The sequence below is a fragment of the Rousettus aegyptiacus genome, unplaced genomic scaffold, assembly GCF_014176215.1.
Source record: "Rousettus aegyptiacus isolate mRouAeg1 unplaced genomic scaffold, mRouAeg1.p scaffold_m13_p_5, whole genome shotgun sequence".
Lineage (NCBI taxonomy): Eukaryota > Metazoa > Chordata > Mammalia > Chiroptera > Pteropodidae > Rousettus > Rousettus aegyptiacus.
Window position 1 is genome coordinate 3512379 of NW_023416308.1, and position 26010 is coordinate 3538388.

Consider the following 26010-nt stretch of genomic DNA (forward strand, 5'->3'; position numbering starts at 1 on the left):
CATCCGTCCCCAGGAGGGGTGTCCTCCCCCACACCGAACCCCTGAACCCCTGCCGCGTGGGACGCCCGCTGCCCCGCCCCGGGCCCCGCGCCCTGTGGGTCGCTGCCTCTGGGGGCCTCGTGTCCGTGGGTGCGCGCGGCTTCTGTCCCCGCGAGACCAGCGTCGCGAATGCCCTCGGGGCTCGTGCGTGTCTCGGGCGGACACGGCCGCCTGTCCCGCCGTCCTCCGACGGACGCCCCTTCGTCTGTGACCGCTTGGGCCCCAGCACTCACAGGTGGTCGCCCCACTGCCCCTCCCGACCCGGAGCCGCCTCGCTGAGCCACGGGCCTTCGCGGCCCGGCCGAGGTCCCCATTTTCTCCTCCAGAGGGACGAGAGCCTCAGCCCCGCCCCCCAGGGAGCCCGCTGAACTCCTGCGAGTTCTGACCCCAGAGTGACCTTGGGCCGCTTCCCTCCCCCTGTCAGGAGGACGTGAAGGTTGGAGACGGGCCCCTCGCCTGGGACCTGTCGGCTCCTCGCGTGGTGCCTGGCTCCTCAGAAATGCCCCTAAATGGCTGTTTCCGTCCTCGGTCCTCCGGCCCCGTCCCGACTCCGTTCATTTTACCCACAGGTGTTTGCTGGGCGCCCGCCCTGGTGGGCTCCGGGTGCCTGCAGGACAGGGGCCGCGGGGGTGGCTTACAGCGGCCCGTGAGGGGTGACGGACATGCCCGGCCGAGGACGGGTGTCACCCTTGGTAATGTGCCCCGTGCCCCCCGAGTCATCTCACTTAATCGCGCCCAATCCTGCGATGCGGGCGGCGTCCGTGCAAAGGGGTAACCCAAGGCCTGGGGTGGTGAGCGGACTCGCTCGAAGACGGAGCTCGAGTGGGAGCTTGGGCCTGCCTCGCCGGGAAGCCGGTCTTCCCCGCGGCTGCCTCCCGACGAGTGCCGCGTGCTCGTTTCTCTGCCTTTTTCTGTTTTCCGCGGGGCGGGGGGCTGTGCTCGCTCCCCCCGCCCGCCCCCGGCTCCCCCGCTCCCCCGCTCCCCGGTCCTGCTGTTCAGTTCGGTGCTGCTCAACACCTGCTCACTTCCCACCCTGTTGACACGGGGCTGTTGCTGGGCTGGGTTTGTTTCTGACCCAGGCAAGTGCTGGGCTGTGTGCAGAGCCTCCCAAAATAGCCTCAGGCTCCCCGCCAAAGACAGAGAGCCAGACCGCGTGCGCCCGCCTTGGACCCGCCGAGCATGACTCAGTTCCCGCTGCCCTGGCCACCCCCTCCTCTTCTGGCCCTCCCCCCAAGCTCTCCTGCCCTGAGCCCCCCCACCTCAGCGTGGGCCACCGAGTGCCCCCTCGGGTGGCCTCACGCCCCAGGGTAGCAGCAGACGGCTGCAGGCTTCTGGCTTCCGAGTGCTGGCCGGGGTGGCTTTGCTTTGGCTTTGGGCCCAGAATCAAAGTTTCTCATTTCCTGCCTCTGACCAAATGGCCCGACGACCTTGACCGAGGCCCCTCACTCTCTTGGCTTCAGTTTTCCCGTCGGAGATGGGAAACTGCGCCTGCCCACCCGCGTGGCGTTATTGTGCGGGCAGAGGGCCCAGCGAGGCCGCGGGACGGCTGGTAGTAACAGGGTGCTGAGCCGTTTCTCCTGACCCTGACGGTATTGCGTGTGGAGATCCAGCTCGAAGGGACGCCCCCCCCGCCCCCCGTGGGCAGGGCGGTGCCGACGTGTCCTCGTCATCGTGATCACGAGGACGTGTCTTGGGTATTGTGTTCTGGGCACCTCACTAGCTCATCGCCTCTCAATCGACTCTGCCCGTGGGGTGAACGCCCACGTGGCCTTCGTACACGGAAGACGTGAGGCTCAGCGCGTGTCAGCAGCTTGCCAGACCGGGCGCAGGGTGGAGCGCCGTGGAGCCCCCTCCCGCTCCGAGGCTTTCCCTCCCGACTCCGAAGGCCGCCCGTGGCCGTCAGGACAGCCGGAGGCCCTGTCTGCGTTCACACGGGGTCCGGTGTGGGACGGACGCCCACCGAGAGCCATTAAAGCAAGTGCCGAGAACAGTCGGCAAGCACGTCCCAAGCACCGGGCTCCTCGGTGGCCGGGCCGGGAGGCGACCAGCCCTCTGGCTGCCCCTCCGGAGTCTAGAGGACAGGACGCTGTCGGCCGCCGGGCCCGGTCCGGCCCCTCGTTCCTGCCCCTTCGTCCTCCTGTCCGGGCGTGGGCCTGGAGACGTGCGAGGGCAAAGCAGGTGTGTGCGGCCACCAGGGGACACACGGGGCTGGCTTCCGTCCCCAGAGCTGGGCCTTGGCCCCGGCCCGACTCTGCGCCCGAGGCCAGGGTCGTTCCCTTAACGCACATGGCGGCGTGTGTGCGCGCGCGTGTGTGTGCCGGCTCTCGCTTGGTGACTGATGTCCATGCACTGCGTCCCCTGGGTCAGGGCCAACAGGGTGTAAGGGGCGGGCGGGGGGTGTGAGGCCCCCACCCAGACGTGGTGGAACCGCCCGCACGCCGAGCCCAGCGCCGAGCCCTCCACGCCCCGATGCAGCAGGCTCTGAAGTCGGAGCGCTTGTTCACAACTCACTTGGCAGAAAAATCCCGCCTGAACCGAGGTGAGGCTATTTATAGTCCGGGTGACGCTATTTATAGCCTTTATGTGTTCTCGGTTCACATATTTCACTGCGGAAATCGATTATTGGATGCTCCTGAAACATGCAGTTACGACCCATCGAAAGTGTGGGCAGTCCTGAATTCCTGAACACATCTGGCCCCAGGTACTTCTGTACCGGTCACGAATGGCATCCGCCCCAACCTCCTCCACCCCCCCCACCTTCCAGCACCCCTTCTTCCATGGCTAACGGGCCAATGCCACCGGCAGGCGCCTCCGGGACCCCACCCGGCCCCTGGCCGTGCCCAGCGGTTAGATGTTTTTCATATCACCGTGGGAGGTCCAACACGCCCCTTTCGGCAGGCGGGGCTCTCCACACTCGGGTCTGACCCCCTCCTCGGGGGGGTCTCCTCCCCCTCCCTTCACAGGGGAGTTGGCGGCGGCTCCGAGTTTTCCGCGTCCCGTCTAAGGACAGAGAGGTGGGAAGGGCGGGGCCGGGGCTCGGACCGCCCCTTCCATCGTGATGCCTCTCGGGGAGGACGTGCGGGCGCGTGGCCGCGTGGCCCCGGGTTTGCTTGCGTGCAGCAAGGCACCGTGGAAGCTGGGCGGGAGCAAGCGTGTGGGGGGCAGGCGTCCAGGAGGGCAGCAGACGGGCGGATGCGGGCCGGGCGGACGGATGCGGGCCGGGCGGACGGATGCGGGCCGGGCTGCCGACCCCGGCAGGGCGGACGGGGAGGCAGGAGCCTCCCCGTGGACCCGCTGTTGCCGTCTGGGCAGCTCCTGCTTCTCAGCCGGCCCCTCGGCCCCTCGTGCGGGCGCTCCTGCACCCCCTGCCCCTTATCTGCTCCGGGCAGCCTGGCCACTCCGACCCTCGTATCCTTCCTGCGCTGGTTCTCTGACCCGTGGAAGCATTGGGAGACTGCGTGGCTCTGCCTGAACCCCGTCTGCTGCTGCTCTTGGGGACCGCCCTCCGCCCCAATGACCTTCGGGGGCTCCCTCTTATCGGGGAGCTTGGCAGGCTCTCCAGATGTCCCTGCTCCCCAGCATGCAAGCTCATCTCACACCCCCCCCATCATCCCAAGGGCCCCTCGACCCCCACCACCAGCGCGGCCCTGGGGAGCCCCGGCTCAGCGTCTGGCCCCCCGGGGACTGCCTCCCCGCTGCCTGGGCCACACCTGCCTCGTGGGGCGTAGAGCAGACAGAGCTCGCGCCCGGCCTGGCCGTCGGAGGAGTCGGTCCTGCGACAGCTGCAGAGTCGGGGTGTCTGCAGGGCGGGCTGGGGACGGAGCCCCTCACAGAGCTGTCGGGGAACTCAGGCACCTGGTGTCCTCTGCCCCTCAGCACCCGCTCCACTAGTGGGGACGGTCTTCTTGCCTCCCTGTGGGGCCAGAAGGTTCCTGGGCGCTGTGTGGGCTCAGAGCAGGCCGTGGACCCCCTGTGGGAGGATTCGGGCTGAGGGGCTGGGCTTCGGCTCCAGCTCTACCCTGGCTCCCTGGAGTGAGGGGAGGGTCACCGAGACCGGGAGTGGGGCCCTTTCTTTTTTTCTGAACCAAATGGTTTCCTGTCAGAGGTGAGGTTCCCTTCCCGGCCTTCCCTGAGCGGGCAGCTCCGTCACAGATACCCTGCGCCAGGACTCAGGCTCCGTGCTCCGTGCCTGTCATGTGTGTGAGGGCGGGCTGACCCCCAGCAGGGAGGGGCGTTGACCCGCCGACTCGCCCTACCCTCCAGACGGCCCCCTGGAGGACCCCCCAGAAACGGTCGAAGCCTCTGAGATCTTTCTCTTTGTCCTTTGTGCCCTGCCGTGTGCCTCCTCGGGTGATGTCCACCCCACGGGGTGCTGGGCACTGGGCCAGAGCGGGCACTGCCCTGGGGCTTCGTGGTTTGGGCACAGACAGCGGAAAGGGGGTGCACTGTGCACGGGAGGTGCTCCAGGGTGGTCTGTGGGGGCTCACGGAGCACGCGCTGGGTTAGCCAAGTCTTAAAGGACACTTTGGGAGTCTGCCAGGTGGGGAAGGGCTTTTTCAGCAGAGGAACAGCAAGCGTGAGTTTCAGCAAATGCTTCAGGCGGCAGCGAGGGGCTCCCGCTGTGCGCCAGACCCAGAGACAGCGGGAGGATGGAGTGCTGCCCTTGAGGGCTTCGAAACAGGGACCCGAGGTGGCTTCGGGGACCAGGAAGAAGGATGGTGGCGCTGGAGAGACCGCAGCCCGCTGCAGGGGACCTGAGAGGTCACGGGGCGGAGCACGAGGCGGGGTGTGGCAGGGAGCTGTCCAGCGCGGTCAGAGGCACTCTGATGGCTCCTGGAAGCGTGGACACCAATCAGGAAGCCGCTCTGTCGCCCCGGGGAGCTGGCAGGGCTGAGGGGGGCGGAGACAACAGGTAGGCAAACGAGAGAGGCCTCGGTTCTGTGTGGTGAAGCGGGGTCCACAGGGGGGGACCTCGGGTGACTCCGGGGACCTGGCGCCATCGGGGCTGGTCCCTGGCTAGCGAGGCTTTGGCCGAGCCGCCTGGTCTCAGCCGGCCTTGGTTCGCCCTCTGCAGACTGGCTTAAAGGAAGGGATGAGCAGTGCGGGTCTGCAACCGCTCTGGGGAGCAGGCTGGGGAAGTGGGGTGCGCTTCGTTTCTCGCTGTCCTGAGAGGACAAGCCCCTGGGCTCATGGCCCAGCTGCCTGGAAGGTCACGTCTGAACCTCTGGGTGCCCCGGGTCCTTGTGGCTGCAGGGTCCCAGTCGCCCCCATGACGCCGGGGGTGGGGGGACACCCATGCTGGGCTCCCGCCTCTGCCCACGGCCTCGCCCGCGCCTCTCCCTCTGTGGCGAGTGACTCAGGACGAGGCCGGATGGCTCTGCTTCTTCCTCTCCTGCTCGTCCATAATCTCTGGGGCTTGTTCCTCAGCTCGGGGTGGCCGTGGGGGGCGGGGCGCCCGGGAAGTTTCCTCAGTGCCCCGGCCTCGGCGCGTGTGGGCGCGCTGCCCGTGGAGGTGGGGAGAGCCCTGAGGAGCCGCCGGCCGCCCCTCCCACCATCCCTGGTTTACACGGGTCCGTCTGGGGCGCTTTGTAAATATTTATAGGCTGCACTCGTAGGAACATTCCTCCCGTTGCTTTTCCCAGTGTGCCCGGCAAGATGGATTCGCACGCACGCACGGCCTCAGGGCACCCCGACTTGCCCAAGGCGAGCAGTGGCTTTGGTCCATGCCTGCATGGTCCCCGTTCAAGGCCAGGGGCTGGACCTCAGTGGACGGGGGGCCGCCGAAGCTACAGAGCCCTGTGGGGACACGTTACGTGTTTCGCTCCTTGGTCGTTGGCCTTGTTCTTAATGAAATCCTGTACGCACGCCAGGTGCACGGGACCCCTAATTGGGCTGAACGTGGAGAGAGCCGCATCTGCGGGCCCCAGCTGTGGGTAGCTACCGCAGCACCAGGCCCGAGGCCGAGGACGCGGGGCCAGTGTCCAGACCGCCCTGGGCCGGGGGAGGGCGGCCAGACTGTGTGAGCCCAGGAGGGCCGCGCTTCAGTTTCTCCACGCCTGGGGTCGGGGGGAGGGAGCCAGTGGGTGGGTCCAGGCCTCCCGGTGTGGGCAGCAGCCGCCGGCACAGAGAGCCGGGCCCAGGCCCGCGAAGGCGCCCTCCGCGGTGAGAAGCTGGCGTAGAGCACGCTGGGGCAGCTCTAGAAAGAAGGGGAGTGCGTCTCCCAGGCAACGTGAGCGTGGGGGACCAGCCCCCACGCCTCCACGTCCGCAGCACGGCCGGAGGGCGCCCGCCGAGTGCGGGCCTCGGGCTTCTTCCCAGACAGGTAAACCGAGGCCAAAGTGGCTGAGCTCCGCCTGACCCTCCCCCACCACGCCGACCCCAGGGCCCGGGGCTCAGTCCGCAGGGACCCCCCTCCTTCCCCCCAGAGCCGACACGAGAAAGCTCAACAGGGCTTGGGACCAGGAAGTGGAGCGGGTGGACCGGGGAGCAGGGGTCGGGCGAGGTCGACACAGGGGAGAGCCCCGGAGAGGCTGGCGGGGGTGTGACAGCGTAATTAAAAGGTGCCACTCTCCGACGGCCTCATCTGCATGCCTTTTAATTTCGCTTTCCCACAGCTTCCACTAACGTCTCACAAGTGTGTGCGCGTCTGCCTGGAAATCATCGTATTACTATACCGGGGACACCTGCAGACGAGGCCTGTGGGGAGCCCCCGGCACCAGGTGCCTCCGCCCTGTGTGCCTCTGCGGGGGAGGGGAGCAGGGTGGGGGTGCGCCCAGCAGTCTGGCAAGAAGGAGAACTCCCACAGGGGGTCTGTGGGGAGGGCGGGTCAGAAAACCCCGGAGCAGCCTGAGCCTCCTTCGGAGTGGGCCAGGGGCACGGAATCCGAGCCAAGTCTGCTGATGTGCGAGGAGCTGACAAAGAGGCCTGCGGAGAGGGACCGTGTGTGCACAGGAGCCTGCTGTTCTTGCAAAGCTGCGGCAAGATGTCACCGGGCTGGGTTTTATTTTAGTCCTGAGCCTCGTGTCTGTTTAGCACCCAGCCCGGGCGGCGCTGCGCACGCCGGGTGGGCCGTGCGGCTGGCGTTGGCGCCTCCGGCAGGGGAGCAGCGTTCCAGGTCATTCCAGGCCCCCCATGCAGGGGGACCCAGACTCGTTAGAAACCCAGGGAAAGTGCCCCGACTTCACAGATAAAATCTCCGGGCAACGAGGGGCAACCTGCATCCAGAACAGGGGGTTCGGCATCGCCCCGCGTCTGCCCGCCGCCTCCAGCCTTCCCGGACCCGGTCACCTCCCCAAGACTTCCGTGGACTCAGGAGGTGGACTGTGAGATTTCGGAATGAGTGCACGGAGAACGGCCACCTTACTGACTTGGAACTTTTAATCTTTTTTCGACCTTGGGGTTGGAGTGAAATGTATCTCCATGCCCTGAGGAGGAGAAGGTTCGCTCAGCAGGTGAAGAGCATGCAGAAGGTCAAAAGAAGAAGTATCATCCTGCTCTGGGTGTGGGTAACAGAAGCCTGACCCGAGCTGGCTCCGGCGACAACAGGACCTACCGGCGGCGCTGTCACCGGAAGGATGGGGCAGCAGCCTCAGCCACCGCAGGAGTGGCAGAGCCAGATGCCACCAGCACTGGCCCTCGCGTTTAGCTCTGCTGAGACCTGCGGGCCAGCTCCAGTGTCCCAGACTGGTGACGTGCCACCAGGGAAGGGCCAACTCATTAAAAAAAAAAAAAAATCCGTGGAATTAAAGCAGGGCCAAGATCACGGTCTGCAGAGCGAAGACACGCCCCAGCCTTCTCTTCCTGCTCCAAATCCCTCAATATGTTCGAACAAATATTGTTCAGTATCCATGTGGGCAAAGAGACGCCTTTAGTACATAAGAAACCATGAGGAATTCCCAAAAGACGGAGTGAAACTGGAGTTAGGTCGGAAAAGGAAACAACAACACGGCCAGCATTAAACCCAGGAGGAAGGGAGGCTCCCAGGTACGCCCCAGGCCTGGGCTCTGGGGTGACCTGCACAGCTCGTGGGATGAGCGGGGAGGCAGAGGGAGGAAGACGGAATGGAAGACCCTTAAGTCTAGGCACTCTAGAGGGTTCTACGCTTAGTGTGTGTGTTTAAATATTTAACGATTGTCCCTGGAACGTCATTCAGCAAACAGTGGCCTGCAGGTCAGGGCTGGCCCGCTCTCTGTCTGTGTAAATAAAGATTTATTAGCATACAGCCATGCCCATTTGTGAATGTATTTTCTGTGGCGCGTTCCCATCATCGTGGCAGGCCTGGGGGGTTGTAACAGACTGTGTGGCCTTTAAAGCCTGAAGTACTTGCCGTGTAGCCCTGGACAGAAAAAAGTTTGCTGATCCCCGCTCTAGAGAAATGAAAATGAAACATAGCATCCAACCTGTGATAGAAGAAGAAAAGAGATCTATCTAACAAAATAGACGAATCCGATAAAGAGCAAAGAAGAATAAATAAATAAATATGGTAAACAGAAAATGTTAGGAATAAGTCTAAACATCAGTACACATAACGAATGTTAAGTTAAACTCACTAATTAAAAGATACTCTTGAAATAAGCTTAAAAAAAATGGTTGTTTAAACGAGACTGAAAATAAAATGAAACAGCTTAAGAAAAATGACAGTAAATGGATGTGGAAAGTCATCCCTAATAAACACAGCAAAGAAATCAAATAGAGCAATATTAATATCAGATGGAAGAGAACTACAAATGAAAACTATTTTAGGTATGAAGGAATTGTTCACACTGGTCTACCTTTTGATCCACCAAAAAGTTAACAGTTAAAAGCCATGGACTTTCTCTACTTAACAACATATCTTCAAATACATTAAATTAAATGAGTGGGAAAAAAAAAAGACAAATACAAAGTAACAAGGGTGGGCTTTAAAAATCTCTAAGGTATCTCTTGTGGTAGATTCATAAAAGCACACAGGTGAGAAAATTGTATAGAAACTTAATACATACACACACCGCATACACAAAAAAGGATAAGTAAAACTGGGGAAATGTGATTAAAATCTGCAGATTGTAGCGACGTCAGTATTCTGGTTGTGATTGTAGCAATGTTGGTATTCTGGTCGTGATATTGTTGTTTTATAAACTTACTACTGGAAGAAGCTGGGTAGTGTACAAAGGAGGACTATGTTATTTCTTACAAGTCACATGTGAATTTAGAATGATCTCAGTGACATTTTCAGTAGAAAAATCTTCAAGAACAACTCATTAAGTCCAAAAAAACTAAATCGCTCTCTGGTTAAATGAGGCAGTCAGAGTGGATGTTTTAAACTACAGCATTTGAAATAAATCACAGTAAGAGTGAAGCCAAATCACCACTCAGAGGAAAAATTGTTGCCCTAGATTCATTTATTAAGAGACAAGTATGACTAAAAATTATTGAACTTAGTTTTCAATTCAAGAAGCTAGAAAAATAAACCCAAAGAAAGTGAAAAAGAAATAATTAAAAGCGAAGTCAGAAAATGGAGTAGAATTCATCAATAATTGCAAAACTTGTTCTTTGAAAAGACTAATAAAAGAAATCAAACTTAAAAAACAAACATGCAAAAAAAAAAAAAAAAGGCACAAAGCAAAAAGAGGCTGTAACTACAGAAGTGGTTTTAAAAAGAAGACAATGTTATATGCAACTTTTGGCCAGTTAATTAGAAAATCAGAGTGAAATGTGTGACTTTCCTAAGTAATTAAAAGCAACCAAAATTGGCTCATCTAGAAAATATATTTGCCCCTCAAATAGGGATAAATTCTCCCAAACCTTTAGGAAATAGATAATTCTTATGTTAACTATTTTGGGGTGTACGAAATGGTGTTATGAGTTGTCTTTCGAGAAACCCCGATACCGAAATCAGAGAAGACTACCTCAGCAAAGCTACAGGCCAATCTCACCTTTGAATGAAACCTAAATTATTAAATAAATAAATAAATAAATAAATAAATAAATAAATAAATAAAAACTAAATAAAATGACAAACTCAATTCAGCCCAATATTAAAAGAATAATACAGCAAGACCAAGTAGGATTTATCCCAAGAATGGAAGGAAGCTTGAGTATTAGAAAAGTTTTCATCTGATTTCCTATACGGACTATTTGCCTTTTCCTTTTCAGTGGTCGCGTTGTTCAGAATGAAGGTCGTTCTCATCCTATAGTAGAAAAGTGGGTGCCGTTTGCCTGCTGCTAAGGCGAGACATGCTGTCACGCTTCCTCTCCGACGTAACTTTTCCCGAGTGTGCTTCCCAGGCGGCGTTGCAGTGGGCCGGGTCCTCTCGGCTGGGGTGACAGGAGGGAGATCTGTGACTCAGGTGACAGAGGGCAGGCGGCGTGCTGTAGTGAGCAGAGTGGGATGTTGGGAGCCCGGCCAGGCCGAGAAGAAAGCGTAGGGATTGTACGTTCCACGCTGCTCAGAGAGGGAGCAGCCTGATGGAAAGAGGGTGGTTTGAATTGTGTCCTCTCCTCCCTAAAAAAAGATGTGTCAAAGTCCTAACCCCCAGGCTCCTGGGAACGTGGCCTTTTTTGGAACTGGGATCTTCGCGTACACAATCGAGTGAAGATGGGATCCTGCTGGAGTCGGCCGGGCCCTGAATCCAGTGATCGGCGTCCTTATGAGAAGGTCACACGAGGACACAGGGACTCAGGGACACATAGAGGGAGAGAGGGCCATGTGACAAGAAGCAGAGACGAGAGTGTGCAGTGGCAAGTCGAGGGACAGCAAGGATCGCCAGCCATGTCCAGAAGCTAGGAGAGGGCCGTGGGCAGGTCCCGGCTCCGCCAAGGTCCCGAGTTTCGGAATCCGTGAGAGGATACATTTATGTTAAGTACCACCCTGTCTGTAGTACTTGGTGACGGGAGCCCCAGGAAACAAACACACTTGGTATCTATTTGGGAGGAAGAAGAGGAGGATGAGAAGGGCGGATCAGACAGCAGCTCGCTGGGAATTTGGGGGGGTCTCAGCCTGGCGGTAATGCTCAGCGAAGCCAACATAGAGCTCCCCCTCCCCCCGCCCCCCGGGAAAAAACAGACCCCGTCCTAAGTCTCAGAGGATTTCTACAAATAACCCCCACAGAAAACGAGCAGTTCAGAGCCAAAAATAACCGAGCAGAGAGGAGAGAAGCCGGCCAGAGGCAGCTCGGACGACTCACGGCAGAAACGGACCCTCAGGACTCCAGATCCGGCGACATTCGGGCAGCGTTGATAAAACGGCTATGTTTGCCGCGTTTAAATAAATAAAAGGCGAGGTGGAAAATATGTGCGGAGAATAAAAAGCTGTGGGGAAAAAAAAAAAGATGAAGCGGACTTGAGAAAAAAAAACAAATAACCAGATCTCTTATTGGGAAAGTAGCAGTCAGAGCTGAAGGAAAGGTTAGTAACTGGAAGCCAGAGGCAAAGGAATGGCCTAGAACACCACACGGGAAGGAGGAGGGAGCCGAAGAGAGGATTAGACGCGTGGAGAAGAACACCTGCCATCCGTCTCATGAGATCCCCAGAAAGAGGAAAATAAGCCAGAGGCCACGTGTGAAGAAGTAGTCGCTGAGAAGTTTCCAGAACCGGGGGAGGACAGAGGCGGGGGTGGAGAGCGGCTTGGAGAGGCAGACAGAGTCGTGGAGACCTAACGAGATGCGGCGCCCGAAAGGTGGGGTGTTCTCCCCTCAGGTGCCGGGCCCGGACCACGGCTCAGGAGGCGCGGAGCCCTTCACCTTGACTCCGCTCCGACCTTGCTCGGCTCTTCCTGCCCACGAGTTACCGTAGGAGCTTCCCTGGGACCGAAGGGTCCTCAGGGCAGGACAAGGTGTCAGCGAGGGACGGGCCTTGAGACTTTGAGAACGTTGCCCCAGGCCAGGCGAGGTTCTTTCCCGAAACTGTCCAGTTCCAGGGAGCGTAGTCCCAGGACTGTCACCGCCTGGGGTTGGGCCCTGTGCGGCTGGGCCGGGCGACCCCGGCCGCCTCTGACCCCTTCTCTTCCCGTGTCCTGCGCCCGCGGGGCTTTCCAAGTTCGACGGGTGGTTTTTTCCCCTCCGCGTTTCCTCCCTGTCTCCGTCCCCGGAGAGGGATGGCATCATCCATCATCCGTGGGAGGATTACACGGGCCGCTGAAGGGAAGCTAATCACTCTCTGTAGGGAAGAGCCCGCACCCTGGGAAACTATCCAGGCATGTGTCCGCCGGCAGCCCCGGGGGGCCCGGCTGTAAAGGCCACGCCGCTCACTCAGCGGCCGGGAGCCGGGCCTGGGCAGAGCCGTGCGGACAGCCTCCGGCCCCGGATCCCACACGGCCTGCCTGCTCCCTTTCAAGGTGAGCACTTGGACCCGAGAGCGGGTGGCCTGAGGCACCAGGACCCTTGCTTCCCCGCGGGCGCAGTAGACGGAGCTCTGGATGGCAGGCCGGGAAGTGCGGCTTCCAGCGCCTTCGGGCCCGTGACTCGACGCGCGGCCCCGTCACGTGACTCGGCCCCTCTGAGCCGTCTTCCTCCCGCCTCGCGCTGGCTGCCACCGAGCACCGGCCTCCCCAGGGTGACAAACCATAACGCGCCGCACACATCCGAGAGGGGGTGGCAGCCGCTTGGAAGTCACTGGGGCCACCTAACGCGGCCGTGCCTCCTTTGGGGCCCGGCCCGCAGTGGGAAACGGCACACAGCCTTCTGTCCATCTGTCTGTCTGTCTGCGTGAGGCTTGTGCCCCTGCACACGCTCTCAGCGGAGGCCAGTCTGGCTCCGTGAGCAGCGTGAGTCACAGACGCTGTCAAGAAGCCGGCTCGTCATCCCGGGGCCCTGGCAGGGTGGGTGCGCTATTCTTGGAGAATCCAGTAGCTGCTCCGAGGAACAGCTAACAGAGCAGTTTGTAATTAGCACTTTGGCTGCTCAGCAGTGTGATCTGCCTGGAGACGGGTTTGGGGATTGTTTGCCAAGCAGGCCTCCTTGAGTCCCTACTAAGCGCCCAGCCCCAACTCCCTAGCGCCTGCTGATGCATCAGACAGATGTGCTCTGGCTTCATCGGTCCAGGCAACTCTTTGTCCCTGAGCGAGAAAGGGGAGGCCCCTGTGGGGTCGAAGGATGTGGGGTCATTCCAGGGCATGGAGTTGGGGCTCCTGCACTGACCGGTGTGTGTGGCCTGGATCACCACAGGGAGCCAGCTGTGCCGAGGCTCTGGGGACGTGCGTTTGATGGGCAGGGCACGCCCTGGAATCAGGCTATATTCCAAGAGAAGGCAGTAGCCCAGCGGGCTGGTGCTCAGCGAGGCAGCCAGGGCCCGGGCGTCAGAGCCTCCTCCCTTGTGAAAGCTGAATAATATTCCCCGTCAGGGCTTTGCTGACTCACGCAATGCCTGTCTTCCCGAGCAGCCTGCAGACACCGAGGGCTCCGTCTCAGTGTCCTGGGCCCCCTGCGCCGTACCTGGCCTCTGGCTAGTGAACACCGTCAGACACACAGAGTTCAGAAGGGCCCCAGCACGAGATTTCTTGTTGAGATTAGAATGTAAAGACTTCGTTTGTTCGATTTTGGAGTTGAGACTCTCACCACTGGGCACGTTCCTTTTCTTACGAGCCGCTCGGGAAATGAATTAAAAGTACACATTCCCAGGCCACTCGGCCATGCGGGAGAGTTGGGCTGGAACCAGGGAGTCTGTGTTTTGAAAGAAAGAGCAAGCTGTGTTTCCAAGGCCAATCAGAAACATTCAAATGAAACCAGTAAGGCATTCTCGGATGGCGTTTGCGAGGGGCCGCTCCTCTGCTCCAATGTTTGTACTCACTACAAACTAATCTGGAAGGAAAAAGCAGAAATCATTTCTCCAAATCCTGCGTCTTTGTAAAAAGAGCGCCGAAGCCGTCCTGTGCTCCCACATTACATCCGGACTCAGAGGCAGCCACCATGAACCCATCAAAGAGTATCTCTGGCCTTAAATACACCACTTAAAGTTTCAGTTCCTTCCAAGAACAGGGCACACTTTGCCTTTTCCACCTTGTAGGAGCGACCCGAAAAAGTAAGAGTTTGGAGATAAAAGCATTTGTAAGCCATAAAATTCTATTATCCATGCTAGGGGCATCTATTTATGTGAATCGCTCGCCATACCTTTAGGTAATTGTTCAATCGTTACGCTGTTTCTGTCCTGGCTACAAGGAAGGATAACCCTGACTCCAGCACTTACTGAGTGATGGGAGGACAAGGTGCCTTAATGACCCAGAGCCATAGTTCCCTGAGCTCTAAAAAGGGTCCTAATAGCCATGCAGTGGAATATTACTCTGCTGTGAAAAGGGGGGAGAGGAGCTGGCACGTGCTATGGAGTGGACAAACCTCGAAAACATGATGCTGAGCAGACGTCAGATGCCAAAGGGCCACTGTGTGTGATTCCATTTAAACGAACCGTCGGGAACAGGCGAATCCACAGAGACAGAAGGTAGATCATGTGTGTCGGGGTGCTGATGGGCACGCACTTCCTTCTGGGGTGAGAAAACGTTCTGAAATTGGGGGTGGCAGTCGACAGAACTCTGTAAATCCCCTGGACACCCCTTCGTGAGGGTGGACTGTGGTATGGGGATTCCATCTCAGTAAGAAAAGGGGGTCCCATGTCTGACTCAAGGCAGCCGTGAGGGGTAAGGAACTCACAACTTACTCGTGTGGCCGGCGTGTGTGAAATGACCGAGCGGGCTCAGACGCCACGGGACTGGGCAGGAAGTGAGGCTTTCCGCGTGTCGGGGCGTAGGATGCGATGAGACCCTGGGTGGGGGACTGTGGGAGAGCCGGGGCCGGAGGGACTGTGCGTTTCCTCCCGCGTCCCCCTCACGGGGTGCAGGGGGGCGGAGGCTCTGGAATCTGCCTTCCTGGAGCGCTCCAGTCACCCCCCGGGGTCCCGCACGTTTGGGAACCGAGGTTTTAGGCATTGTGGCGGTTTCTCCGAGCTCACGGGCCTTGAGGCTCCCCCTTGACACCCAGAAAGCACTGGGCCTGTGCCCCATTGGGCTACAGTTTTGCAGAAGGAGCTGTGGGGGGCACAGAGCCTTTGGGTGCCATGAGGAGGGTGGGTGTAAGGGGGCAGGACGAAGGACGCTGGCTTCTAAAACCCCAACGTGGGGTTTGTCTCCCTGTAGAGCTGAGGTCGGGCCCCAGGGGCTACTTATAGGCCACACAATGCCAGCTTTATTGTTGGGTTTTTTTTTTTTTTTTTGGTGGTGGTGGTGGTGGGGAAAACAAAATTTAAAACTATCATCCTTTGCAGCTGGTGGCTGACAGGCCCAGGGCAAGCCGGCTCGGAGCCTCGGAGCAGGGGCCTCGCGCACGGCCCTGCGTGGGGGTTCGCCGGCGGGCGTGTGGGCCGCGCGGGAAGGGCCTCCTCCAGGCACCGGTGCACTCGAGGGCCGTCCCCGTCGGCCTGCCAGCCGCACGCCGCATCAGTGTGCGTCAGATGCAGGACTCAGCGGGCGGCCGGACCTGAGGGCTGAGCACCGGCCCCCGGCTTAGCCCCGCGGAGGTCCCCGGTAGCCTCGATTGACGTGATTTCATCGGAGTGGTGCGTGCAAAAGACGTTGGCAAACTCTCAAGAGGAATTTTGCTAGAAGGGGGAGCAGAGAAATGGGGTGGTACCTAGAGTGAGGTGGGGGTCAGATCATTATGTTGTTCACCGGAAACTGATATAATATTTATGTCTATTATACTTTTAAAAAGTTAGCTTGGAAAAAGAGGGGGAGAGAGGGAGAGCCGTGGGTTTTTGTCTGGTTTTGCGCCCTTGGGAGCTACTTCTTGCAAATCTGCGTGCTGGTGGGTGGGGGCTGGGGGTGATGGGGGAGGGAGAGGTCACTTCGGGAAAAGGTCCTCATAGGACAAGCATGGGACTCGGGCCGGCAGGCCGGCCTCCCGCGGGGCCGAAGGCTTTACGCCTTGCGGCAGGGGCAGTGGGCGCGGGCGGGTTGGAGGGTTTGACTGTGGGCGTTTGTGGGAGGTCGGAACTGGCAGGTGCGGAGTGTGGGTCCTGGATCGGTGCGGCAGGATTGCCGTCGCCTCCTGCCTCCCAGACGTCCAGACACAACCTGGAGCCCAGCTGGCCCGAGGGGCTGTGACTGTCACTGGGGTTTATTATGTGTCATCATTATCGCATCGTCATTGTCGTAACAAAGGGTCATCACCAGGCTGGGTGACAATCCCAGCCCCGAGTCCAGCTGGCTCGGGTGCCCTAAAGCTGCCATTTGTCGGGCGGCTGCTGGGCAGAGGCGCTGTGGGTCAGGGCCTGCAGCCCGGCCCTGTGCCGGGCGCTTTGACAGGCGACCTCCGGCCTCCAGGCACCCCCTGAAGTAAGGCCAGCATGGCGGTGGCAGTGACCCCCAGGTACCTACAGGGTGCGGAGTAGCGGGGTGAGTTCTGGCTGGGGCCCTCGTGCCTGTCTGTGAGGTTCTGGGGTTCAGTCTTAACGTCCTGCGTGCACATCTCCCCTCCCTTCTTCCTGCCAAGTGAGGTTGGAGCTGGCAAGCCTGGCAGGGGAGCAGGAGGCCTAACATCGGGGTGCCGATCATCCTGGGTGTGCAGCTGCCTTCTCGGAGCCTGTTTGTTCTCCACGCCTTAGGGGTTAAAGGTTCGCTGGACCAAGCCCCCCAAAGCCAAGCGTTTTCCAAGGCCCTGCCCCCACCCCCATTTCTTGTTCCCGCCCTGCAGAGCTCCGCGGGCTCTAGGTGCCCCCAGGTGGCCACCGTCCCGTGGGGCCGGATGACGGTCCCGCAGTGGCTTGGCGGTCGTCCTTGGCTTGGTGCTCTGGGCGTGCGTGATGAGATTTATGGTCTTCCGTGGGATATTGGTGACTGCAGAGGAGCCCAGAATTTGGGGTTCGGTGGGGATCCCTTCGGTGCTCAGGCCAGGGCGAGGGGAGAGGCTGTATCCTCCTCTTCAAGGGGTCCAGGGCACTGGCAGTCGGGGTCCGGGGGAGTGAAGGGCGCTGAATCCTCCAGCTCATCACACCTGCAAAATCCCAGCGTCGTCTCCTTTACAGAGCGAGGGCGGGGCTGGAGCCAGGGTCACCTGGCGGGAGTGCGGCGTCTAACAGACGACGGCGGGGGGGGGGGGGTCTGGGGGGGCAGGCTCGCCCCCCTCGCAGCTTTTCCCAGCTCAGACGTTCATGGGGGACGTGCCCACTTCCCGCTCTGCCCCCAGGGGACAGAGAGGCAGCCAAGGCTGCTGACACTCCCCGCCCCACCCCAGGCCAGGCGGCTGGGCCCCGGGGTGCAGGGGGCGCCCTTCCCCTCTTGCGTCCCTGTTGCCCCTCCCACTCCTCTGGTCCTGCCAATAGATGTGGGAGTGCCCGCATGTGTCCCAATGAAGTTCTTTTAATACCGCTCACCTCAGCGCCTGGATGGGGGACCAGAGGCCGGGGAAGCAGAGGGCAGAGGAAGGGGGCTTTCCTAGAGAACATGGGGGAGAGACCCCGCGAAGCCAAAAGGGAACCCGCAGACACACTGGTGTCCCCAGAAGCAGCCCGTGGCCCCGCCTTCCCGCCCCCCCACCCAGTGTTGTAAGCATCTAGGCAAACCCTGCTGGGTCGGCTCTGGCCGGAGAAGCTTCCGGACCTAACGGCCAGAACCCAGAACGCAGCCGAGTTGCCTTTGGACTCGTTCCTCCCCCCATTATGTCTGCGCGGCGTCCCCGCTAAATTCCATCTGTGACGTCAAACCCAGCGAACCGTGGAGACAGACAGAGACTCTCGGTCCTCTCGTGTCCCCTCCAGGCCGGGGTCTCGCCATCCGCTCCACTCGGAGGAGTTGTCGGCCTTCCCGCCCGCCCGTGCCGTCCGCCTGCCCTTCTGAGCCGAACCCCGATAACCACCGGTTGTCGCCACAGTCCCTCCAGCCAGGCCGCCCGGCCCCCTCGAGCTTGAAGCTACTTTGCCTGCAGGTCGCCTTTCCCCCGGGATGCTCAGCGGGTCCCTGACAACCTCGGGCTGCCAGCCGCGGAAGCCCCAAGAGGGCTCCTGCCCTCGACCCCTCGGGCAGAACCGCGTGGCCACAGGGCTGCAGCCCTGGTGTGGAGTCGTGCACGGTGCTCACCCAGATTCCTCGCCGGGCTTTCCTCACAGAAGGGGCTCTCGAGACTTGCCTCCTTCTTCTTTCCCTCTCGCTGTGCCCTGCGGAAAAGCAGGAAAATATACTTCTGTCTAACCTGTCACGACTCCAGCAGGGGCGGAGACGAAGTGCGTGTCTGTCTCCGGTGCGTCCAGGCAGCCGGAATGACCGTAATGAGATTGTCTGCGGGTTCAGCCGCTGGGCTTGGGGAGCTCAGGGGACAGGCAGGCTCGTCAGTCACACTGCCTTCTCTCCTCAGGGGCTGGGGTCCGCCCGTGTCCCCTTGCTTCAGGCTCAGCCAGGAAGAAGCGAAGGGGTCCTCATGCCCATCAGGTCGACCTCCTGGCTGCAAAGCCACCCGGGACCTGCCAGGGGCCATTTGCTCTCCAGACGCCCGTGCCCTGGGTGCTGGGCTGTCTTCCCGTGGTGGCACCTGGGGCAAGCAGTCCAGCCGGGACGCCGGGCCAAACCCAGGCCCGACGCCTGCCTCACACAGCAGCACCTCGTGATGGCTCGCTGAGTGCCGTTTGCAGCCGGGCTGGGCATTTATGTGCCTCGGGTGAGAATTTCGGAGGAGATGAAACGAAAGACCACAGAGATCAAGCGGTTTGCCCACGGTCACGGCTCGGAGGCGGCCAGAAGGGCTGTCTAAGCCAGAGGCCACGATTTTAACGACCACACTGACCACCCTTCTCGGGCCCCTTATGCACATGCGGTTCAAACTCTATCACCGTTGCCTGGTGAAAAGTCATATAGAAAAGTGTAGGGAAAAGCTGCCCAAAAGGCCATCGGCCTGAAATAACCCTCACCGGGCCCTTTACTCAGACGTGTACCAGCAGAGCAGTCATACCTTTATGAAGGAACGGCTCATACTCTACATGCATTCAGAAAACAAAAACCAAATTTCATTTGTCTTGAATTTAACCAAAGACAGATCTTTGCATCTGCATTTATGTGCAATGTAATAGAATGAAATTGCTTAACTTCACAAAAAAAAAACATTTCTTTGTCATAAGTGATCATAGTTCTTAAAGGATTAAAGTTTAAGAGGGAAAAGAGAAAAACTTTTTAAACAGCTTTATTGAGATACGATTTACAGACTATACAATTCCCTCATTTAAATTGTACAAATCAGTGGGTTTCGGTATGTCATGTTATTACGTTTTTTTAAAATCGTGGTAAATATGTGACGTAAAATTTGCCGTTTTAACCATTTTCAATTGTACAGTTCCGTGGCGTTGGTACATTTACAATGCTGTGCAACTGTTGCCCCCACATTCCTGCAATGTTTGCGTCACCCAAATAGACACTCCCTAACCATTAAGCAACAGCTCCCCATTCCACCCCCTCCCCAGCTGGCAACCTCCAATCTACTTTCTGGGAGGAAAACTTTTAACAGGTTGAAATCACTAATTTTTTAAAAAGCTGATAAACTTTATTTTCGGAGCAGTTTCAGGTTCACAGTGAAATCGAGAGGAAGGTACAGAGACGCCCCATTTGGCCCCTGCCCCCCCGTGTGCCTCCCCTGCGGTGACCGTCCTGCACCTGAGTGGCATCTTCGTTGCCATCGATGACCCCGTGTTAACTCGCCGTCACCGCCCGAAGTCCATCGTTTACGTTAGGGGTCGTGTGTCCTCTGGCCTCTGACTAACGGACGACATGTTTCTACCGGCGTACAGAGTAGTTCCACTGCCCCGAGAAGTCCCGTGCTCCAGCTAGTCATCCCTCATTAGCTTTTTAACCCACATAATGAACCAACTCCCAAGCAAAGGACATGGAGGAAATTACCATCCACCTCTGTTCTTCTATTCTCAGTTTTTGTTAGTTGTATTATGATTTGTGTATATGGTCAAGGTTTTTATATTCTAGTCAATAACTATAATTGCCCCAGTTTCAAAAGTATCGATTCGTTATTCATCGCGATTCCTCCATGATGAATTGACTTTGATTTAGGTTTTGGTTGGTTGCATGTCAACGTCAGATAATTTTTTAAAGATCTTATAGATGTCTAAGTGCCTTAAATTCATGTTTCCGTCTGTCTGTTAACAATATACTCAAAGGACCGTTTAGCTGGGTATAAAATTCTGGTTCCTGGATTCTTTCTCTTAGAACGCTATAGACTATGCCTCCACGGTTTCCTGAAATCGTGTTGACGTGGAAGGTTCCCATTCTCCTCAACCCATCTCCGCGCACTGTCTAGTTACATGGTTCTCATCTTCATCCTTTAAGCTCGGCAACTTTTTTCGGCCGTCTCGGTGTTCATTACGCCGTCAAGTTTCCTGGGGTTGCGGTGTGGCAGTTAATCTGTAGGGCCAAGTCTTTTTTTATTCCAGGGGATTTTTTTTCATTCTATATTGGAAGACTTTTTTCACTTTCCTATTTATTTTCTTTCAGAATTACACCAGTTGTGTGTAGGTTGGGTCTCCTTCCGCCTCCCATAGCCGTGTGTTGTTAGCCTTCTCCAGTTATTCCTGTGTGATTTCCCCGCGCCTGCCCCCCACCTCCCTGCTTGTCACACTGTGCTTTGTCCGTTTATTCATTGCTTATAATATGATTTTTTAAAAATCCGCGAAGTAGTTATTTTTCTTTTCTAGTTCTCCCCTGAGCTCTGCTAGCGTACCTCTCGGCTTCGATCTCTTTCTGCCGTCGAGTAATTTCTTTTTAAAATTTCCACGTCTCCTTTCTCCCGCCTCTCTGCTCCCGCTAGTTTTTTAAGAGAGCACGCCAGTAAATTCTCCGCGTCGATGGAGAGCTATTTTTCTCACGTCCCTCTGTATTTCTCTGGATGAGTCCTCTTGCGATGTATGGTGTTCATTCCCCCCTGCCCCAACTCTTAATTTATAGGACCCACGTGGGTTCCTTTCTGGTTATTATTCTAAATGTGTAAAAATGTAGGGAGTGATCCGAAGCAGTCTGCAGCTGCATTTGGGGCTTATTTATGGTCAGGAAGACCCTCTTCTGAGAGCTTTCATTTACCCTGTGCCCCGGGACTCCGTCTCTCTCAAGGTTCAGAGCCCGCCCGCGGCTCACAGCAAAGCGCTTTAGTGCTGTGACTCTGCACTGTGACCGGCCCTCGCCGCCCTTCTCCCTCTCCCCGAAGCCTCATTTCACTCCCGGCATCTCCCTTAGCCGGAAAGCGAGGCTCTGTCATAGGAATGGCTCGTCGGCATGACTTTTCCCTCCACTCCTACTCTTTTTTTCCCATTCCACAATGTAAAATCGCACGTCTCTGCAGCCCCGTTCCCATTAGCCCCAACCTGGAAACTGCCCAAGGACCTGTGAACAATGAAACGGCAAAGTCGGTTACAGGATATTCACCCCATGAAAAACTAAGACAGCAATGAGAGTGAACGACCTGCGGCTATGAGCAACGACTCGGATGAATCCGTGAACATGAGGCTGATCCGAAGAAGCCAGAATCGAAAGAGCACAGCCAGTAGCGTTCCCTATGATGCCGTAGACCGCCGGATACTGGCCATTCGTAGGCTTCGACCTAACGCAAAATACAACGGGCGAGAGGCACGACCGGCTGTTCTCGACCGGGAGATGTGGGTAGAAGGGAGCACGGGGAGCTTCTGGGTTTGTTGATTTTCTGTTTCTTGATCGGGGGGCTGGCCATATGGGTGTGTTTAATTGTGAGAAAACATCTCTGCTTACGATATGTGCACTTTTTTTTTTGTATCTGTGTGATAATTCAATAAGAAGTTTAAAAAAAAAAAAAAAACAGGGAGATGTCTGTCTTCCCCCCGGGGCGGGGGGCGGGGGGGCCATGGGCCGAAATGTCATTGTTCCAGTGTGACGGCCATGGCCATGGCCTTCCGGAGGTGGGGCTTATTAGGGGTCAGGGCTCGTGTGAGTGCTCGGCACCTTCCTCCTCCCAGCGCGGACTCCGCGGCGTCTGGCTGCTGTCGCGGGCTGCGATTCGGGGCCGTCATGATTTCCTTGTCTCATCAGCCATGCTGACTTTTCTCAGTCCTCAGTAGTTTTGTTTTGTTTCTGAAGGAGGACGGCAGAACGCAGAAGCTCCTCCTCCACCGTCTCCAGCAGGACGTCAGGATAGATTTACTAAGCTGACTCTGTTGGCGTAGCTAGAAGAAACAGGCCTGGCTTTTTTCTTAACTAAACGCAACGCTAGGACTTGATGGGATGAGGAGACTGGACTGTCAGCCCTTCGGGGCGATCGTGAAAAGACGGCACCCAGGGCGCCCAGCGCTCAGAGGTCACTGCTGTCCGTCTCCGGAGTTCTGCGTCTCTTGCCGGGAGCATGCAGAGCGAGTGCAGGGTGCTGAAGCCTCTTCGAGGGGCAGCCCTGGCAGGTGTGGGTCACCACAGGCTGCTCGGGGCTGCTCGGAAGGACAATGTTTGCTTCCCTGTGGAAATGCTCATTGTGAAACTCCCGCTTTCCAGTCATACCTTGTCTGGCGAGTGTCTTTTCTCCCCTGGGGGAGAGAGTCCCCCTGGAAGTGGGCGGTGGTCTCTTGTCAGCGTGTTCCCTGCCCCACTTCTGACACCGAACTCTAGGCACGTGGGTGAGCAGTCGCACCTGGCTGCAGGGGAGGGTCTGGTCTTAGCCTTGAGCATGTCCTGGCCCGTGGCGAGTGTCTGCCCTGTCCCCATCATGCCCGCCCTGTCCCTGTCCCCCCCATAAACGCGGGGTGCACCCTGTGGGAGGCCATCCAGTGGTGTGTCGTGTTCCTGCCTCAGGGCCTTGGCTCGTGCTGTTCTGAGTCCTCCCCCTCCCCCGTCATTACTCACTGCGCACTGAACTCTAGCTAGATAGAACTATTGACTTCGATCCCTTAGACTTCTGGAGCTTCTCAAGAGCATTTATTAGAGATCGTGGCTGACCTCTGTTATTTAGATGATGAAATGAGGCTGGCCCAAGGTCACCCTGGGTCGCTGCATTTATCCTCGTGTGGCAAAAGAGAGGCACAAAGCCACGGGAGCTGGGGAAACTGCCCTCAGTGACCCCTGGCTTTCCGTTTCCTGTCCCCAGGTCTCTTTTCATCTGACTGCCCCAAGGGTACAGTTCCCTGCTTCATGTCGGGAGATTCCCGACGTGATGCCTGGTCTACCTGCGGGGCCGGGCGGAAGTCCATCCAGGTGTGAGCTTGGACGCCTCGATGGCCCCGCCAAGCCCAGGCTCTTGTTTCATCCCTGCTCATGGAAGGTTGATGATGATCCGTTTGCACTTGAGCATGGCCTCTCGAGAGCCCGGCCACTCCCGTGATAAGTTTGGGGGTTGGGGTCGATCAGGGAAGAGACAGGCCTGGGAGGGGCAGCAGTGACAGGCTTTATTGGGTGGCACTTGGACAGGGTACCTGAGAGGGGAAGTCCCTCCCACTGAGGGGCCTTCCAGGTACAGAGATGTGGGACTACCACCCAGAAGTTTGGGGGGGGGGTGAGACAGGAGGCTTACCTGTCGGGGCCTGGGCGGGGGGCGTTGCTCAGATGCACCACGGGGAGCCTCTGGGTCATAGAACTCCCTTGTTTGGGGTCTTTTAGGACCATAGCTTTTGTCTTATCTATGGCCGCCAGGTGTTTCATGGGATATGCAAAGTAGATGAACTCTCATTGGCTGAAAAGATGTCCATCTGGACTGTACTTAAAGCAACTGGGTGTGTGAGAATTTGAGCTTGGTGCTGGGGGCTCTGAGCTAACAGTTCTACCTACTGTAAAGGACGTAAACACATAGGGGTCGCGTTAGGCTAATAACACGGGGGGCATCTCTGGCTCACGGATGTAACATCCCGCACCCTCTGCCTCTCTTCCTAGGTGATTTATTAAAGAATTTCTTCCAGCCCAATGTACTGTCTGTCCCAAGAGTTCTGGTATATTCAATTTCTGCAATCTCGTTAGCTATCCGGTAATGCATTAGTGCCTGGGCGATGTGCAGGCCTCGTGCAGATGGGCCCCAGGGACGCTGCCTGCCTGGCTGGCCCTCGCTCTTACCACCACCCATGTCCTGACTCTGGTCACCATGTCTTCTCGCTGACTACTGTCCCCAGCGGGGCTCTTGTAAAATATAAAATACTACTCTGTTTCTGCCACTCCCTGTCTTGGAAACCTCCACACAGCCCCAGAAAAGAGCATGGAGTCTCTCGGGGGGGTAATTGAATATATTTACAGCTAAGCCCTCATCACCCGGAAGACAGATTTTGCTGGGTGATTTCATTTTCCAGACAACTGGGAATAGGCCTCTTTCAAGCATTAATTTAAAAAAAAAAAAAAATTTGCTTGAGGTGCAAGTCTTTACCAAATACATTCTTTGTCATCTTAAACAGAAGCTACAATGAGTATGTTTATTTTTAAAACAGCTTTTATTTTTTTGGAGACATAATTCACAGGCCGAGCAATTGTTTACCTCGTCTCCCTCCGTCAGCAATAGAATAGGTGTTAATAGTTGTTGGTTTGAACTGAAATCACTCACGATCACCCCCTTTAGACAACTCGGAACCTTTTGCCAGGAAGCAGTGATGCCATCGGCCCCGGGCGACATGGGCAGAACTAACTGCCCCAACACTGCAGGGTCCCGGAATGCCGATTTTTAAATTTCTCGCGTCTACTTTTCATAGTTTTGTTCGTCGGGCCTTCTTCCCCATGGCCAGCCACCGTTACCTGCTGCGGGTCACCATGCCTCCTGCCTCTGGCTCCCGCAGAGGACTGGGGCGGGGCGGGGGCGGGGCCTAGGGGGGAGGGGTCAGAGGGTGGACAGAAGCTGCGGCTCGTCAGAACTGTGCGTAAAACGAGACGGCAGCGCTGTTCACGCTTAGGAGACGTGGCAGCCACCCACCGCCCGGCCCCTGCTCGTAGGATGGCAGTCCTTTATTTCCCCGTGGCTGAGGGTTGACATGTGTCCTCTGCACGATCACTTAGCCAACGAGGAAAATGCAGGCTGGGGAGGTGAGGGCTTTTGCTCAAGGTCACATGGGGGGCCCTCCCTCTGTGCTCTCGTACCCACCACAAAGCGACTCTCCTGTTCTCTCTCTCTCCCTCAGGGGTCTTCGGTGAATTTTGTCATGGTTGTGTAAGGAGCCTTGCCTAGAAGTCCCAACGCGCAGTTCCCCATCGACGGGAAGGCCTGGACTCCAAGATGCTCGTGAAGGAGTACCGGATCCCCCTGCCGATGGCCGTGGAGGAGTACCGCGTCGCCCAGCTGTACATGATCCAGGTGGGTGGCGGGGCCGGCGCTGGCCGCACGCGCACGCGCACAGCTCTCAGCACCTGTGCGTGCGATGCGATGCGCCCTTCCCAGCGCAGCGTGTCCCGGTGGGTGTCTGGCTGGCGAGCGGCGAGCGCGGCGCTGCGCACAGCGCCACGCCGTGGGCGTTTGTGGCGTTGCATGAGCTCGCCAGCGCGGAACTCAGGGCTCGTGATGCTCATCATCTCGCTCAGCCAGATGGGGCCCTCGTGTCCAGTGGACTCAGGCTGCCACAACCAAACAGCGCAGACTGGAGGCCTCGAACAGACATTTACGCCTCACAGGTCTGGAGGCTGGGAAGCGGGAGACCAAGGCGCCGTCAGATTTAGGGCCTGGTGAGGGCTCTCTGCCTGGCTTGCAGGCGGCCACCTTCTCACTGTGTCTTGCGAGGCAATAGGGGTGAGGGCGCCCTCTGGGATCGCTTTTCTATAAGAGCACCCATCATGGGGACACCGCCCTCATGGCCTGACCCGTTAATACCGTCACGCTGGAGGTCGGGGCTTCAACATATGAATTGGGGGGCGGGGGACACAGAACTTCAGTCTCTAGCGACCCGTTCGAGGGCGGGAAGGCGTGAGCCCCGGCGGAGGCACAGGACTTGCCCAGGAGCGCACAGCCGCCTCCCGGCTCCCAGGTCCCCGCTGTCCCTGCGGCCCCAGGCCGCCCGCAAAACGGCAGTGTCCGCCGCGTGGCGGACTGACAGAGTCGCAGATGAGTG

At 57.8% G+C, this 26010-nt stretch overlaps 1 protein-coding gene and 1 long non-coding RNA gene across 11 annotated transcripts in view; one reads left to right on the forward strand and one right to left on the reverse strand.

Annotated features, from left to right (window-relative positions):
• PITPNM2 (phosphatidylinositol transfer protein membrane associated 2) overlaps nucleotides 1-26010 on the forward strand; it is a 116400-nt gene that overhangs the window by 59466 nt on the left and 30924 nt on the right. For all 10 annotated transcript variants that reach the window (XM_036221919.1, XM_036221917.1, XM_036221920.1 and 7 more), the window contains exon 2: nucleotides 25090-25262. In XM_036221919.1, coding sequence (XP_036077812.1) covers nucleotides 25185-25262 — 78 coding nt within the window. In that variant the 5' untranslated portion in view covers nucleotides 25090-25184. The remainder of the gene's footprint in view (nucleotides 1-25089; nucleotides 25263-26010) is intronic.
• LOC118603019 lies at nucleotides 10859-11858 on the reverse strand. Its single transcript, XR_004951117.1, has 3 exons — nucleotides 11760-11858; nucleotides 11205-11328; nucleotides 10859-10940 (listed from the first exon to the last, which is right to left on the reverse strand). It is a non-coding gene; the product is annotated as an uncharacterized LOC118603019 (long non-coding RNA).